The sequence below is a fragment of the Mizuhopecten yessoensis genome, unplaced genomic scaffold (genome assembly GCF_002113885.1).
Source record: "Mizuhopecten yessoensis strain PY_sf001 unplaced genomic scaffold, ASM211388v2 scaffold4121, whole genome shotgun sequence".
Classification (NCBI taxonomy): domain Eukaryota; kingdom Metazoa; phylum Mollusca; class Bivalvia; order Pectinida; family Pectinidae; genus Mizuhopecten; species Mizuhopecten yessoensis.
This window is the reverse complement of record NW_018405386.1, coordinates 2,325,625-2,344,286: the sequence shown is the minus strand read 5'-3', so window position 1 is coordinate 2,344,286 and position 18,662 is coordinate 2,325,625. Positions and strand designations below refer to the sequence as shown.

The window sequence follows — 18,662 nt, the reverse complement described above, 5'->3', positions numbered from 1 at the left end:
TTTTGTTGACCTTTGTCCATGGAAGGTCCCTGCAAAATTTCATTGAAATTGGTTCAGGGGTTTTGGAGAAGAAGTCGAAAATGTAAATTGTTTACGGACGCACGACGGACGACGACGGACAAAAGGTGATCGCAATAGGTCACTTGAGACTTTGTCTCAGGTGACCTAAAAAAGCTGCTAGTAGCACACCGAATGTGTTTCTAGAAATTATGTACATTTATATAATTATATGCTGATCAATATAAAATACAGTTAAACACATTGTTTTATTGTAACTAGAATGTCTCAATTTTGCAATTACTTTGTGCGATTTACACTGTGGATGCTAAATTATCCCGAGACAGAAAGGATATAAAAATTTCGTATATCCATTCTGGGCAAGAGCTTGGTACGCCCAGACACGTAATTATGTATGACATAGCTGGTGACTTCTAATTCATATGCACAGGTATGTCTTACTTTACCTCATTGAAAATAAATGAGGAATTCAACGAGAATTTTAACTATGGATGGGTGTAGCCATCTGCACAACACTGTTGTCATGTGATAAATCTGTTAATTATAACTATACACAAACTTTTTGTATGTAACTTCGGAATTACACAAAAATTGTGAATAATGAGTATGTAAATTATGACCTGTATTTTGTCTTGGTTTATCATGTTCAGTATTCCAAGATTTTGTAATTAGGACATAAATGTAGGACGTCCGTTATAAATCATTATGGGCCTAGCACCACGGAAACAATTAAATAATGTCTCTGTTAACGTAACCATGCATGTCTCCTACAGCCGAACCATATCACCCAGAGTCACGTGAAATTTACCAAACATGATGCCACTTCTTGTATCAGAGAAATGTTAACAGAACTAGGAAATTATTTCAAATTAAAAAGCTAGGTTATAATCTGTATCTCGCATACTTTGTGATTTCAATAATTGGGATAAAAAAAAACACACCACAGATATAGGTTCTTAAATCTAGGGTAGGTAGAGAAAGCAGAAAAAGATTTATTTTTTTCGGACTAAATTAATATACCTATAGTTTCAACTGTTTCAACCAGTAAGGTAGACCAGTGCAATCTGATAACCTGTACCATAGGTACTCAACGCTGTAATATTTGTGAAACTTTCATCAATGTATTATAGGATCCTGGTACTTGTATCATCAATCGACAATTTGTCACGACAATCATGTTGAGGGTTATGGTCCACTGCAGCCAAAGCAATATATGACGGCTTCTGTATTTGCGGGGAGATTTAGTGGTGTACTGTGTATCTATCATACCTTCACTTCAATGTGATACATTAGAACTATGTCAGATGTGCCGATATTGTACTGTGCTGTATATATGTGTGAACTGAACATGTATATATGCTACGTACACAGACACCTGGTTTTATAACAAGGGTACCGTATATGTAAATATCACAGTTCACCAACAGGTGAAAGCATGTACCTGGTACACAAATAAGGTAGATTCCTATAAAATTCCATAGATTTTAAGATAAAAAGCGTATAATTTGAAAAAAATTAAGCACCAATGAATCCCATTCAAAAATAGTTGTTTGACACTGTACATATATTATAACAACTTTGTAAATATTACCGCCAATTAATGTATAAGTATGATATAGCCACAGGTATGTTTATATTTAATACTGGCTAAGTTGCTATATGCAGGTATGTCAACTATAGCCCCGAGGCAAAACCAGACACTTGGTGTGACACAGGTCAATATCCACGGAACCCAGACACACGTATACATAGGTACAATCAAAAGAAGGCCATCCTGAAAATTTAAATAAACTGTATGGACGGATGAACAAAACTTCAGTATGATAGATGTTGACTGTAGATGCAAATGAGATATACCTGACATTTTAAACGGTCATGTGTGTACATATGTCAGGTTACTGACATAAACAGTTGTTGTTCTTTGGGTAATCTAAAATCTATCATTTTCTTGATATTCTTCCTTTTTTTTTTTTTTAAATGAATAGCTTTATCAAGTTAATTTTTTAATTGATAAAGACCCAATTCCAACTTCATGTACGCATTTTAAAACTAATTTTGAACATAAAGGTGAACCATGCTTTGATGTAAAATTGTATCTATTCAATCATGTTTTGATTGATAAACGTATAGGTAAAAAGGTTGAAAATATGTATATTTGCTTGTAAACATTTGATGTTTGCCAGCAAATAGTAAGACCTCTAGCTCAACTCATGTGTGATTTTTGGAATAACAAAATGAATACATAATAATAGGGTTGACCTGAAAGAGTGTGATTATTAAAATCAAAAGCTATAGCTCAGAACCTTTTGAAAATGTCAAGATATTTTAAAATCAAATGCAAGAAAAATAAACACTTTTCACGAACAACAGTCCTTTCTTTGTTCACAGGACTGCTTTGTTCCTTCCTGAGTTGATGAAACTTTTTTGCCCAGGATTATGAATGAGTGACATTGTTGAAAGGTGAAATTATTATAGTGATTAAAAATTTGGGTGAATTCGATGCACAACTCTTTTATAATTTGTACTCAATAATGCTGTTAGCTTAAAAACACTTGGACTTGGTTAAATCTGTGATTATATCACTCAATTTACTTTAATCTTAAATCTTGGAACATGGACATTTATAAAATAAAGTATGATGTTTGTCTTCATTTGTACCAGAATTACAAGTAAGGTAGAAAAACTTCAAATAGTGCTCATTGTACTGTACAAAAAACTTAACCTACGAAATACACACAAGTTTCACTGGATTTGAGATGTTTACGACAGAAAATGTTCAACTTGTGTGGGAAACCACTTTGTCATATTAAAAACACTTGACAGATGACCTGTCTCCTCTGTCTATGCAATCTAGTGCCCTAATCACGTGGTACGTACGCGCAGCAAAACAACTTTCTGTGACATTTTATTGTTATCGTGGAAATGTCAAGATTTGAAACAATTAAGCTGTAAGAGAAATTTTAGCCTTTCAAAATGAGTACTTTTCTTATAATTTCTTTAGTATACAAAGCTCAAACATTCTGGACGAGACTCAAGTTCCTCCATCTGTCTGTCAACTTTTCATGCACATGCAAACTTATATATTGCACACATCATGGTGTCAACAAAATTTAAATGGAAAAATTATATATATATATATATACTGTATAACACATAAAACAGAAGTCAGACTATTGCAGGCTCTGAGTGCTTTCACTCCTCCTAAAAAAACAGAATGGCCAAAAAAACTATCTATTAAAGACATGATTTTCTAATTTTTGTTTTATGCTATATACCTTTCTATTTTTAGAAAATCATTATCTGGCAATGGAAAGTACTATAAAAAACAACCTTTTGTGGTGTAGCACATGTACACAATATTTTTTCAGAAAGTTCTGTAAATTGCTGACAATTTAACAATTTTGACAATTTCGCTGGCCAATGATCATGCATCCGATCTAAGAAAGTGTCAGAAAAAATGAAAAGACAATCATGGGTACAGCGCACAAGCAGTCTCAATGTGACTACTACTTCACATGTACCTGGCCAGGGCTAAAATTGATTTTAAAATCCACTAGTCATGCAGTCCGGCTAGTATAGTTTCCAATTTTACAAGTATATGTATACTTATATGCGCAAGTCCACTATAACACAAAATGATTCATGATCAAGACGACAAGGAATATAAAACACTGGCTGGCGATCACGGGCAGTTTTTAAAACCACTAGCTATATTAAGTCCAGCTATAGATTCACTAGTTTAAGACTATTGGGCTACCCTTATTGTCTAGACCTGCAATGCCAGCCGACAGAAATTTAGGATATAGGTGTCACTGTTAGTGCAGGTGTTACAAGATAAATTGCATGTAGATATATGGGCACAAGAAACATAGCCGTTTTGTGTCCGGATGTTTGAAAGGTTTTCTTTTAAACCTTGATAAAAGTCTATGTAGCTAATGCATAATGTTTCCACATCACAGGGCCATATCTACAAGGTAGGATCCCGGAGTGGACGTTTGTCAGGGGATTATCCCCCCCCCCCACCTCCGAATTAGTGGTGAGGAAATCGTGTAATGAAAAACAAGCAAATTTGAGAGAAAAAAATAATGGAAAAGCCAGAAATATACAATTAATCAAAAGCAAGACACACCCACATATTTCCATAAATACAAAATCTGAAACTAATTGGTAATGTAACATTATAAAATACCAGTGTAGGCCCCCCTTCATCCACCGTTCGTTGAAATTTCTTGATTTGCCCCTGAATTACATCTTATTATGGAGAACCGACTACATGTACATCTTTTAATTGTCAGGTTTTCACATCTTATATAAGGATGTGGAACATCATTATTATACATGTATTTTAATTATCAATCATGTAATAATCACAAATATGATGATATTGAGCGACATATCTGAAGAGATAAATCTAACTGGGACATGTACAGTAAGCTAGGATTTGCAGAGAGTCCACTATAAACTGACTATAATAACAGGCTTCAATATTTTGCCACTAACAGGATGTGACCATCTTTTGCCACTAACAGGACGTGACCAATCATCATTTGGAACCTGTGATTATGGCCTGTAATATAAGCTGATTTAGGATTGGTACATCACAACTATATACAACACACTAATAGATCACCACCCACATACATGATGTGCATGTACCTGATCCGTCGGAAATGATGGTCATATTTATATACATGGTATGTGCATATATACATGTACATACATAAATATGCAGAACTAGAAGCTCAAAGTATGGTCATCCATCTAAATGGCCACACAGTCAAACAATAAATATCATAAACATGGACAGAAAACGAACAGAAACTAGATATTTTTTTTAATAAATAAACAAAAAATTGAATAAATATTTTCTGAATTTACCCATTTTTTTTATATGTGACTGTGTTATTTGATGATATTGCAACAAAAAGAAAGATTCGCTGTCACAAAGCTGACTGTATTTCATACATGCAATATTGATAAATGTTTCTCAAATCTATATATGTTGCAAATGAATTTATAACAATTTGAACTTGAAACACAAGCAAGATTGAAACTTTCCCAGAACCAAAATGACAAGGTATTGTAATTGCACTATGTCCGCAGCCAACAATATTATAGTGACCACACACCACCAAAATGCCTGACCACAAGGTGCGACACCACTGACCAATCACTCGTGGCTCTATATACATCACTGGTAGAGTAACATAAATCACAAGGACATTAAATGTGTACCTACGTGTATATATGGTCAGCGTGGAGGAAGTATCGGTACTTACAATGTTTAAGGATATCAGCAATAGATATATATTATACCTATATATGTAATTATTGAGTCAAGTGAATATAGACTAACACTTCAGGAATTTTTATTTGGTATTTTTGTGAATTTATGCCTAAATTCTTAGTTGGGAAAATTGTAGCACATTGAAACATCTTACCTCACAATTCTCCTCTTTTTTCTCTCTCTCTCTCTCTCTCTCTCTCTTAAATAACATTGATTTTCCTGATATCCTTGTTATAAATTAAAGCATCTCTAAGAAAATTGGTGAAAGCTATTGAATTTTGCGAGAACAAAAAATATTTTGTTGCTAAAAATTAGGAAGAAAGAAAAATGTCTTAACCTCATCATTGGAAATAGTTCTGAATTTCAGCCTGAATATATAGGTATATATATATATAGAAAAGCCCCATCATACATAAGTTGTAAAACATTGTACCTTAAAGCAGGGCATTTCTGATGTCAAATACAATGTGTAAGAAGTTTGTTAGATCTTTATTGCGAAGATATATCACTATGAGTGACTACATAAAAAACACCATTAACATGAAGGTAAACAGTTTATGTGTGTATGTAACATTCTCCAGTGGTTTTATATATATGTATGTACTGTATCATGTATAGCACTTAAATTAAAATAATTCTGTTCCTGGAACAAATTTACTGGGTATAACATAAAGGAAGAACCAATCAGGCCCACATGCGGCCAATGATAAGTACTAGGGTATAGTCCCCGGTATATCAACCAAGTCCACTTCCGCTATACATTCCACCCAGTCCCTCCTTCAAAAACGTCTTTGATCCCGAAGACACTATACATCCTTTCTTGGGTACATTTAGTTGGGTGCCAAGGCAAATGTAAGAGGAAAGGAAAAATGCAAAGGCTACACTGAGATTCGAACCTGGGACCTTAGAACTAATTAACTCTAAACAGACGCTCCAGCTCTAACCAATTGAGTTACCTAGCTGGCTGACATGTGATAACCTAGTCGAGTTCAACTACAATTGTTACAGAATGTACACCTTTTCCAATACTTCCTATAACTTCTCCATTTCTTTGTAGAAAAAGATCGACCCTTTCTCTCAGTTCTTACCTTTCCTTAAGAAACTTCTTGTGGACACACTTGGTGTTCCCTGTGCCTGTGTGTTTGACACACACCTCGTGACGGGCACATTCAACACTGCATTCTGTGTGGTAAAACAACCAAGGTTATATTTTATCAATACTGCAAGTACAGCCTCACTATATCAAACACAGAGTAACATGTTAGTTTTGTACCTATTTTTGTAAAAAAAAATGTACATTACTTTGATATCAAGCTTGTTTTCTGGTCTCAACACAAGCAGATTCCAATACAAGCTTTAATAACATTGTAATAAGACAAAAACCTTGCCCACTACTGTATTTATCCTGCAATATGCCCAGAATGCAACATCAACAAATCTTTTTCAATGCAAGCTTTTATCAGTTTCTCTGTAAAAATGTATAAGTAGTGTCTCTTTTAAGTTATAGCAATTATCTAGAATATTTCACAAAACACATCAATGTCATTATCTATTACTCATCAAAACTAAGTTATCAGTAATATAATAATCTCTAATTAATAATCTTACGTTTTGCGTATGTAAATTCCATGTGTTTCTTCTTGATGACATCATCCTGGTCTATCATAAGGGCACTATGTTTTCCCTGCATAAAAAAAATCAAGATGTACATAATACTGATCATGATCAAAGCTCAATTTATCTACTTCCTAGATTGTACTTGCATCGTTCGCTCACTCAGAAGCTCTCCAATATTTCTTTATATATGAAAACATGAAAGCTTTCTTCAGCATTCATTGTAACTTGATCAAATGTATTGATCCCCACAACGGGGTTGAAAAAGAATTATTTTACATTGTGCTTAAAACGGAAGTTACTAGGTGAAAGAAATTTGACAATAAATGATAAATAACTATTTATGGTATGTGTTGAAACAGTGTAAAATATTCCTTTGTTATTAATGGTACCTGTACAGAATTTTTGGAAATATAGGTCACAGTGACCTAGTTATTGTGCATGGCACATCTTTTCCCTATAGATGTTATTATGACAGCAGAATTTGAAACTACGGTCTGTAAATTAAATCTCATGTTTTCCTAAGCTTGTTCCTGTTCAGTTGATCATGATGAGTAGTAGATATAGATCACATTGTGCTAAACCTAGTTAATGTTATGTTGTGAAACAGAGTTGGTATGTAGTGTATATATATAAACATGATCATGAGGTAACTGTGGCCACCTGAACAATTTCTTTTGATGCTCATGATCAGTGGAATGGAAAATATATGTCACTTATAATGACATGCAGGACACATTTTTATCCCAAGAGCTATAGCTACTGTGACAAATTACTATATAGCAGCTGGTAGATATAACATAAGCCTGCATGAAAAGGTGAATAAACTAACCATATATATGGTCAAAACAAACTTCATTCACCCTAATATGCAGATTACTTAACTTGAGTGAAACAAATCCACAACCATGCAACTGTCACTCATTGGGTAAACTTTTTTTTCATTTGATGATCAATGGTTTCAAATATACAGCATGTATCTAGATGTTGGTATTAATTAGCATTTCTTTAAAAGTTATACTTTGGGCTGTTAGGTTGGGATTCAGGTTTTTGTTACTTGCTATAGTTTTAGATTTAATTTAATTTCTTTTTTGAAGGTGCATGAGTGAGTCACATATTTGCATACAGGACATAAAATTTATAACACTGAGACAGACAGGGGACAGAAACCAACAACCTGTACCTAACAACATAGATACCGTAAATGACACATTCAGCAGGACTTTACATTATTTATTTTAGTGTATTCTGGCCGACGTGTGCATGCTAGTGCCGGAGCAAAGCTACCTGAAAATGTTTGGCCACACAGTATACGTGTCCCCAATCCTTTCTATTCAGGACAATATTTGGTTTGTGTGCTTTATGTCCTATTAACAGCTATATGGTCATTTAACATAAGGACGTGCCAGGTTTTAGTGGTGGAAGAAAGCCGGAGTTTTAAGGGGAAAAACAACCGACTTATGGCCAGTATCTGGCGACTGCCCCACGTAGGTCTCGAACCTGCGGCCCAGTGGTGGAAGGCTAGCTAGTGGTAGTGTGTTTTTTTATCAAAAAGTAGGTAGGACAGAAGAGAAAAGAGAGCCCTCAATTAAGTGTTACTATGGAGATCTAGACAGCAGATCAATTTTGGTTACTTCTATGTCCTCCAGCAGACAAAGAAGAACCCCCACCCCCTTCCGATTCTGCAAGAGAAGCGAGATGGTGTTGAGGAAGGTTGGGGGACTCATATATAGCTGCGAATACGTAGCTATCTCAGCCTTTCTGATGACGAGAGATTTTTTTTGTCATCAGAGGAGGCTGGGTATTAATATTAGTACTAGGGGACTCGTACAGTCAACCAGTGGGATACAGTAAGCATAAATGCTTATTACAATTTTATACTTGCCAACTCTCCCTAAAGTGGAGCATTTTCAACCAGTGAATTTGCTAAGCTATTCCTATATTCTAACATCTAATGATTTCATCTGTTGTTTTTACCCTAGAGTGTATACATACTCACATTTTATTTCTGCTTTAAATTCTGATCACGATTACGAAATTTCAAAATGTTGGTAAGTATGCAATTTAAGGAGATCGGAAAGGATATTTAATATTTAGATCCTTTCCTAATGATAATTTTGTTAAATTTCCTTCGGATCTTTTGATTACATTTTCCCCCACAGTAGTTTCAAAAGATGAACTTTCCATATGTACGCCGTATTACAGGTATAGTTATTAATATACACAAAGACAGACATATATACCTATCTGACAAAGATGGTTTCACTCCGTGCATATTTTTGCTCTGTCACATTGTATATTAAAATTGTTTGTGTGTTGCTTAAATAAACGGGAATTTACTAAGAAATAAATAACGCATATGAAATTATGAACTATAATAACTTCAATAAAAATAATTTGCACATATCTTACACAGTTGAACCACAGAATTAGATTAGATGTTATCTAAGTCTGTGGTTGAACATTGTTTTGACTTTAAAATTCAACATGAATTGTTCCTTATTATTTACAATAATAACTTCCTTTTCAAATTAAATACATCTTAATTGATTTAATGCCAAATTTTAATCTTAGATCAGATCTAAGTTTGTGATAGCCTAATACAGAATACACGCTTACATTAGCCATGATGCAATATAAAGTAGGACAATTTTTTGGATAGGTGCCAAAATTTAACATTCATATGAAGTACATTTCCATAACTTATGACATTAATGGGAATATGTTTGTTTATATCTCCGTCACATAGCAAAATGTGTATAACATGAAATATATATATATAGTGCCTTGTACATGATCAACCTTCCATCCGATTTCTTGAAATTTCTTTGATCGTAGCTAGAATACATTTTTCTATACTTGTTATATATAATTATTTTAAAGTTTATTAGGAAATCTATTTAAAGCAAAGAAAGAAGAAAAGAAACAATCCTTTAATATTTATAGACAATCACCTTATGTAATGATTTACTCGGACCACACTGATCACGCGATACCTGTAATTCTAAACAGGTAAATACAGGTGGTACCATCCCGTGTTGTCACTTACCATGAAATGGTGTGTTCGGCTGTGTAACTTTCCTTTTGCTTCACGGCGAAGATTTTTGAAATCTCCCAAATTTAAACGTTGCATTTTGCTATGGACGCGACTTTTTAAATGTTCTGCATCTACGTTCCATACCATAATAGCCAGCACCAAAATCGGTGCTAAACGTGATCCGACCATCTTAGCTGTCCTCGAAAAGTTTACAACACTATAAGCTTACTCGCATAACTTCTATTATTAGTGGGAGTGTTTATTCTGTCCTTCAGGTAAATCAGGTAGGACAAAATGGCGATACGACGCGTCAATTATCAAAACAAAGATTTGAATAAAAGTGTCAGCATTGTAAATTTGAAGAGTCAATCAAGTGTCACTACATTTCTGCTTTGATATTTCTCTGAGCTATAATACTCACAAATCTGTATTATGGGCTTGTACTTTTATCCCGATAATAATAGACCCGTCCAAAAGTTTTGACAATGATTCACTGACACCTAGCGGAAGTACTTACCTGTACAGGTGATTTGGGGAACAAACCTGTGGGAGTTATCGCCCTTATGACGTAGTTTTCGACACCACATTAGTACGTGCCAATTACACAGGGACCTGCTAACTTGTTTAAGTGGGTACGTTTGGACCTATCCTGTTGTGAAGTGTAATGTAAGACGTTATTGGGCTTTCCTAAATATTACAATCTTTACGTCAGGATGGTTTCAAACAAGTTCTCAGGTCCCTACATGTGGTCATAGTGAGGGAAAAAATCGCCATGAATTCCAGGGGGAAAGGCGAACATGGTCTTCATTTTTAACTCGTTCTTGCAGTATTTAAGTGATTCTTGTATAATTATGATATCAGGTCTTATTGAAAAATAACGGGATTCCAATTTTCAAAAGAATAAATAACTTGATTTCAATATTTTATGATACTGATAAATAAAGAAAAAATGAAGATATTTCAGAAAATCGCATGCCGCACTTCCTTGATTTCCACTAGTTGATATTATGAAAATTTAAAAGATAAATTATCAATCAATTTAGCCTATGTACTTTTTGGACAAATGATGTGAAGATCCACGCCCCTTCTTTTTGGAAAAAAAGTATAAAGTATTTAGAGAAAAACGCAATAAAACAGGAGGAAAGAATTGGTAAAACCCGAAATTTCTGATAATTATAAACCGAGACGCGTCTATTACTATCAATATTAAGTTAGGTGAAGGAGGCGGTATATTTCAGGATATCCGAAAAAAGTGACATCCCACCATTTTGTTCATGTTTTTATGACATCAATGGTATTATTTGAGTCAATTTGATATATAATTGACGCTGAGAGTACTCTAGGCGTGAACCCCACCCCCCTTTTGCCATGACTTCAGGATATTTTCATAACATCAATAGTAATTCATTTGAGTCAATTTGACGTAATTGTTGACGCACAGTCAAGTTAGTTATGCTGGATAATCATATGAAAACATATTTTACCTTAGATAAACAAAAAATCCCATAATGCCACCATTAAAAAGTACAGATATAGTCCAGTATATATTGCTATCGCATCTATAGTCTGTTCTAATAAAGTTCGTTAACATTTACATTCACCTGATTACAAGTAAATGTAGATATTAGCTGTATTTCATAAAAAAACATGTAATTATTACTTAATTTCCCTTTTTTTATTTAATGCCCCTCTTTCTTTCAATAAAAAAAGCATCATAAAAACAAAATACAAATGATAAGGTGTTCAAAATTAATGTATTATATAATGGAAAGATTCTATCTTATTGAATATATATATATATACTCTACAGACATAAAAATTCAACCGATAATCATGTCAATGTCCAATTTATGGTGGTAAAAATGTATAAAAATAAATGTGTAGGTTACAATAGAATGGCACTCTTTAGCTGACAGAAGAAAAGATCGAAGACTTACTAGTACCACTCTCTACAACATTAAAATTACTTAATAGCTATAAGGAAAACAACTCTCATCCCTCCAAATCGCCCCTTCCGCTTTTCTCACCGAAATTCTTGCCAAATACCATCATGCAAAACACAGTATGGAAAACAAAAAATTCCTAAGAGCTTTTTCCGACTGGAACAACTTACCGCGATATCTCATCTCTATTGATTCTCTTACCTCATCTCTATTGATTCTCTTACCTCATCTCTATTGATTCTCTAATCTCATCTCTATTGATTCTCTTATCTCATCTCTATTGATTCTCTAATCTCATCTCTATTGATTCTCTTGATTCCTCCAAATTAGCACTTTCTCACATTTATTAGACCACTTTTGTTATCCAGATTTTTTTAATGAGCGGTAACTCTCTCTCTTGCCATTTATCATCAACTTGTTGAAGTTGTGCAGTATCCCATAGACATCCTATTGGATGTTATACTGGTTCTAAACTTATAATGATATAAGTGATTTTTAGGGAGGGTTATTTAATACATAAGAATAATAAACATAATAAATACCTGGAAAAGAAGATTGTTGACTCCTATTGGTAGGATACATATCATAAAATCATTATTAATTTCACAATTCAACCACCTTTTTATCTCTTTACCAAATCCAGATGATTGTTTTCTTAAAAAATTAAATATAGAGCTTTTTAATTTTCTGTGGAATAGTAAAATAGATAAAGCTAAGAGAGATGTCATTGTTAAAGATTATGTAAAAGGGGGTCTTAAAATGTTACATGTACAGTCGTTTATTGACTCGTTAAAATTAACGTGGGTTAGGAGGTTATATATGAATTCTGGTAAATGGCAAGTGATCTTAAAATTATATTGTGATAAAAACATTCTGGCAAATTGTGGAACTGATTATATTTCAAAATGTCAAAATAAAACTAAAAATCTATTTTGGATTGATGTATTTAGGGCATGGAGAAAAATTNAATCATGTAAATGTCCAATTTATGGTGGTAAAAATGTATAAAAATAAATGTGTAGGTTACAATAGAATGGCACTATTTAGCTGATAGAAGAAAAGATCGAAGACTTACTAGTACCACTCTCTACAAAATTAAAATTACTTAATAGCTATAAGGAAAACAACACTCATCCCTCCAAATCGCCCCTTCCGCTTTTCTCACCGAAATTCTTGCCAAATACCATCATGCAAAACACAGTATAGAAAACAAAAAATTCCCAAGAGCTTTTTCCGACTGGAACAACTTACCGCGATATCTCATCTCTATTGATTCTCTTGATTCCTCCAAATTAGCACTTTCTCACATTTATTAGACCACTTTTGTTATCCAGATTTTTTTAATGAGCGGTAACTCTCTCTCTTGCCATTTATCATCAACTTGTTGAAGTTGTGCAGTATCCCATAGACATCCTATTGGATGTTATACTGGTTCTAAACTTATAATGATATAAGTGATTTTTAGGGAGGGTTATTTAATACATAAGAATAATAAACTAGTTTATTAGAGTGTCACATATTGATCAACAGTCATACTTAGTGGAATTCGCTTACATGAGATCGATATCCAGCCAATTATTTCGACTTATGAGACACTTAAAAGACATTCTATATACATGTATGTATATACATACACATGTTAAAATTCATCATTACTTAATTAAAAATAATCAAAAATCACAGCTTGCATTAAAGTCGTATTGCCTCATTATTACCTCACAACTGTTCCATTGCGTCCGAGGTTAATATATCTTTTCTCGGGTCGATGAATTACTGGAATTATTTCTATACATGCGGTAATACGTATGACTGAATTGAATATTTACCTAAGTAAATTACAAACCATCGCCTAGCATTGATAATTAAGATTTACCGATTGGGGCCTAAACAAACCTATTTCTTGACACATTAAGAATTGCATAAATTTATCTACGTCCTAACAATGTTTAATTTTCTGTACTGTAGTACCCTTCATCCAAGCAAGTTACATAACATCCTGACCCAGACATTGTGGTTCTTGGAAAAGACGTTGTGATATTGAATGCGTTTGAACGTCATTTTGAAACAAACTTGACAGCCCTTGATCTTTGCAAAAACATGAAGCAGATAAAGTAACTGTTATGGTCTATTGGAAGATCTTAACACATTTGACTCATGTAAACTTGAATGTTGGTCAAAGTTAATTTCAGAAGCCACGTGATAAATCTCAAGAATCAGAGCCTTATGGTTTTGAGAGGTCGTTTGAAATTCTGGACAACTCTTGAACGTATTCACCCCGGAATGTTATATGTAATATATAATGATCCTAATTCGTAATAAGGTTCTTCAGAATAGTGTCGTTGAAAGAAAAAGGTTGACAACGGATGGGCGCCGAAGTATGTCGAGGGTTGTCCAGATCCAGCTCCTGTTCAGCATCCAAATCGAACTAAAATGACCCCTGTAAGTCCTGGTGGTCAGGTGACGCAGTGGATAGCACAATTGCCTTTCACCAGGGCGGCCAGAGTTCGATTCTCCGATCGGATGTGAAAAGTTTATACACTAGATCTGATTGGCGATAATGGGCTTTGTTATACACTCCAGTATCATGGCGCAAATGAAAAGCCACCCAATCTGGATAGAGGCTCAGTTTCGATTCCGAGGTAGAAGATCCTACGAGACCTTGTTTCCATGAGTTGCCAAAGACTTTGCCGAGGGCCAACAGTTGAAAGTATCCTATCAGATATTCCCCAAATTTTTCGACAATGTTTCATTATGAAGTCCATAGCAGCCCCCTGGCATGGCGTAAGAGCACCCACAAGGATGAAAACAAGTATTCTTAAACTGGACCTCATTGGAACCAAAATTAAGTTTTAAAGGTAAGAAGTCGTTATTAGTTACAGCCGACTTTGGAGTACTACAAAGGGCAGTCCTGGACACGTTTCGCTTTTGTTTTTGTTTTTACGTTTATTAACGATTTCTACGGCGTGTGGTCCAGTCACCAAGGAACCTTTAATCTTATAGTGACTGTTGTCTGATCATCAAAAGAGAAGACTCTTTCATGATAGTTAGCCATGTCACAGTTGATTTCATCTAATGCCCAGGCAAAAGGTGACGGAAGAAGAGTCAGTACATGTATATGGTATGGGGTTATGGAAATGCTACCTCCGGGTGTAGACCTTTGGCTCAGAACTTCTACAGACTCGGTAGGGTTTCCATACTCACCAATGGTACGTGCTATTGCTAACTTAAAGAACAGACTTTGTTCTTGTGCATTGACTCTATGCCTTTTTGTATTTTTCACGACATAACTATACAAAACATGCATTGAATTGATATCATAACTAAATGGAACATAATACGTCCACGTTGCCAGTTTTCTTGTCAAAAGCTTGGCATTGTTCCCGAATATGTACAAAATTAAACCGGAACTTCATATTGAAAATATACGTATTTATTTTTTCGTTTAAATGGTATACACACAAGCATAATACAGTCATGATATGTATATTGAATATACCTCTGTATATTATCTAATAGTTGAACAACTTTCTAAAACTGAAATAGAATATGCATGTACACGAAGCGATTTTTACAGTCTGGAATATATTTAAAACGGTGATATCTAAAACCTGTTGGACTGTCGTCTGTTTCCATTATAAAACATTGTACACAACAATACCCGTCCATTATATACGTCGGTCCCTTCTTAGTGTAAATCACCACTTATAGCATCGTTTGTATCGGGGTACGTCTACCACTTAACCTTGCCAGGGATGTATTTCTCCATGAGCGCGCTGTAGTAGGCCTGGAGCTCATCCACATTAGGCGTCACAGCGCTCTTGGTGTAAAGGTCAAACTTGTTGAACTCGTTGATCCAATCCTTCATCTCCTCGTCCTTATTGTTACACAGGTATCCGTAGGCCCCACTAGTGTGCCAGGGGTAGAACGAGTGGTACCGGATCATGTACAGACCCTCTTCCGGTAGCCTGCACGTGTTGAGGTCAGAGGTTAGAACACGGTACAAGTATTCATCATGGCCCCATGACATAAGAACTTTGTCCAACCCACAGTTTTCCTCATACATACCGAGCCTTGTGTTGAATTTTTCATCCTTCATGTCGGGGTTGTCCTTAAAACTCTCGCGTCCGAATACGATTCTGTCGTCAGGGAGACAGCCAACAGGAAAAGTGTCACCCACCGTGGACCATTGTGGCTCCCCCCAGTGAGCCATTACCTTTCCCGCGTCATGAATCAGTCCTACTACGTGGAACCAGTCTTTGTCCGGGTGTTTCCTTCGGATAGCTTCGGCAGTTTGGTAGCCATGTAAGGAATTCGGAATATCAACATCAGGATCACTCTCGTCCAAAAACGCGTCAAGAGAATTCAGTGCTTCCATCATGGTCATTTCGGCGTGATTGAATTTGCAATAATGTTCGATCTTACCACGAACATACTCCACAGTCTGGAAAGTGTGCATACTCTTGTATGTGTCAATCACTCGGGCCGGACACGTGTGGATGTTAAAATCCCGATACGATGCCTTGTCCCTGTATTCCGGCCGATATTCCGAGGGGTCGGTTAAAACAATCCGTTTCTGCTCTGTCGAAGTCATTGTGTCTCCAGTTACAACGTAGCAGTGCCTGCTCCGAATGCAATACAGTTGTGTGAACGAGCCGTGATAGTCGCTTCAATTTTAAATGTCTCCCGTCCCAGATAAACCCAGGGTTGACCTCGGGGCGCTCGACCTCAATGATAAAAATTCATATCCCGCCCTGAATAAAATACAGAACATTTGACATTTCAGCCCTACTACTGTCGCGTATATATAGACTATTCATGATAAACTCCGGTTAGCTTACTGACTAGACTATGTTTGGTTTCATTTCCTATATACAACACGTGGGTGAGCAAATAGCTTTGAATTGTCAAGGTCGGCTAATGTCCTACCGCGTTGTCCGTCCGTCGTCTGCTGTCCGTTGTCCGTCATCTGTCAAAAACTTCCTAAAACCGTTCTTATGCTCAAACTCAGATTCTGTGCTCAAGCCTAATTTCTTTTCTTGTTCCTTTGATCAAATTCTATTTTAAAATGTCGACGATATGGAAGATTTTTGGATATAAAGCCGAATACAGTGTCGAGTATTTTACCATGGTTTGAGCACATAATCATGTTTTTAAAGCATAAGAACAGTTTCATGAATACGGAGTATATGTGGCGTTAATAGGGATAAAAGAAAACTCTTTCAGAAATAGAACTTTTACGAAGCTTAAACAAAACATGTTCGGTGGATTTGTACAGAGTTGATGCTTTTATTTTATGGAGGAAAATTTGATAATTTTAAACACATACTTTATCCACCTCTCGTTCCACTGCTTAACTGTGATGGTCTCCGGTATTAGACAGAACAAGTTGTTTTCTAGAGAGGCTTCATTTGGTGAGCCTTTTTTTTTTTTTTTTACTGCAGTATGAATAGAACAGGTTTTAGGCTTTACCGGGTTCCCATCTCTTAATCAGCCCCGCTACACGCCCCTATAGATTCTAGCGTCATTTCAGTTAGGTATTTTTGTTCCTGTCCTTGAAAACTTCTGTTGATAGAAATGTTGCAACCTTTTATATCTAAAACTACAAGTTAAGCCATGCGATTACAACATACGTAGCGGTCCGGGTAGTTTGAACAGGATACTGCTTGAGAAAATAAGCGACAGCTCATTTTCCATACCCGATGTTTTTAAATCCATTTAACTTGTGTAAGATTTGGGTATTCACGCATGCGACAAATTTTACCCAGATTTCATAGAGTTGATTTCTTACATCCCTGTTCATGCTTAGATATATAAAGTATATACGTTCGGTGTGTTCTCCTTTCTCCCACTTTTTAAAAAAAAACATAGAGGCAGTAATGTTGTGATAGCAGTTATAGTCTGTTTCATATATATTTTACCTGGTTTTTACCTGTGTTCTCCCACATTATCTGTATCATGTATACAGTACTGTCATATACATGTAGCTTTGAGCCATTTTTTTCATATCATATACCATTTTCATCAGCTAGATCGTACAAAACAGTAAGGCCACCATACACAAGGTTTTTTTTATTCATTTTATAGTATATATAAAGATGATAATGCTTTGATAAATTCATTTTTTTTAAATTGAAATTGAAATTGATTTAATTTAGGGTAATCAAATTCATATTGGAGCATTATTTTCAGAGATTTTTTTTTACCAATAAATGCGTCTTCAGTGTAATTATTAACTAGTACTAATTGTAACGGATGGCCGTTACAGAAGTCCCCCAACCCCTGTTGGACTTAGGAACTTTGGCAAAATCAGACAACAGCTAAATTGCGATCAATGAAAGGACTCCGTTTTGTTACCATGGCAACTGAGTTGTTCGAAACTGTTAATATTGTGTTCTGCATCCTTTCAAACCCCTATGTACCAATTCTGGGCAGATTCAGACCACAGCTAAATTTCGACCAATCACAGGCCTCTATTTCATTACCATGGCAACTAAATTTTTCGAAACTGTTACCATTGTGTTTGGCATCCCTCAAAACCCCTATGTACCAATTCCGGGGAGAATCAGACAACATCTATATTTCGACCAATCAGAACCAGTATATGGCAGCCATTTTGTTTAATTATAAAACGGATGTCATAGTTGAGTTCGCGGTACCATCATACACCTACATGCAAAATTTGGAATGCATTGGAAAATATCTATAAAACATGTAAAATAGGATAGGTGGCATAGGCTATCTTTGGCGAACACCTTTAGAAATT

At 35.2% G+C, this 18,662-nt stretch overlaps 2 protein-coding genes across 2 annotated transcripts in view; both read right to left on the bottom strand.

Annotated features, from left to right (window-relative positions):
• Positions 1-10,203, bottom strand: part of LOC110448608 (testican-2-like) — a 20,984-nt gene extending 10,781 nt beyond the window's left edge. Inside the window, exons 1-3 of the mRNA XM_021494950.1 lie at positions 9,969-10,203; positions 6,914-6,989; positions 6,394-6,487 (exon numbers count right to left, since the gene is read on the bottom strand). Coding sequence (XP_021350625.1) covers positions 6,394-6,487; positions 6,914-6,989; positions 9,969-10,145 — 347 coding nt within the window. The 5' untranslated portion in view covers positions 10,146-10,203. The remainder of the gene's footprint in view (positions 1-6,393; positions 6,488-6,913; positions 6,990-9,968) is intronic.
• A 5,113-nt stretch (positions 10,204-15,316) lies between these two features.
• On the bottom strand, positions 15,317-16,721 carry LOC110448643 (inositol oxygenase-like). Its single transcript, XM_021495009.1, has one exon. It carries the CDS (start codon positions 16,488-16,490, stop codon positions 15,630-15,632), a length of 861 nt encoding a protein of 286 aa, XP_021350684.1. The 5' UTR covers positions 16,491-16,721; the 3' UTR covers positions 15,317-15,629.
• Between the last annotated feature and the right edge of the window lie 1,941 nt (positions 16,722-18,662).

Bases quoted from the DNA above. Each gene is read 5' to 3' on its own strand.
- LOC110448643 (XM_021495009.1), bottom strand. From the start codon at position 16,490: ATGACTTCGACAGAGCAGAAACGGATTGTTTTAACCGACCCCTCGGAA.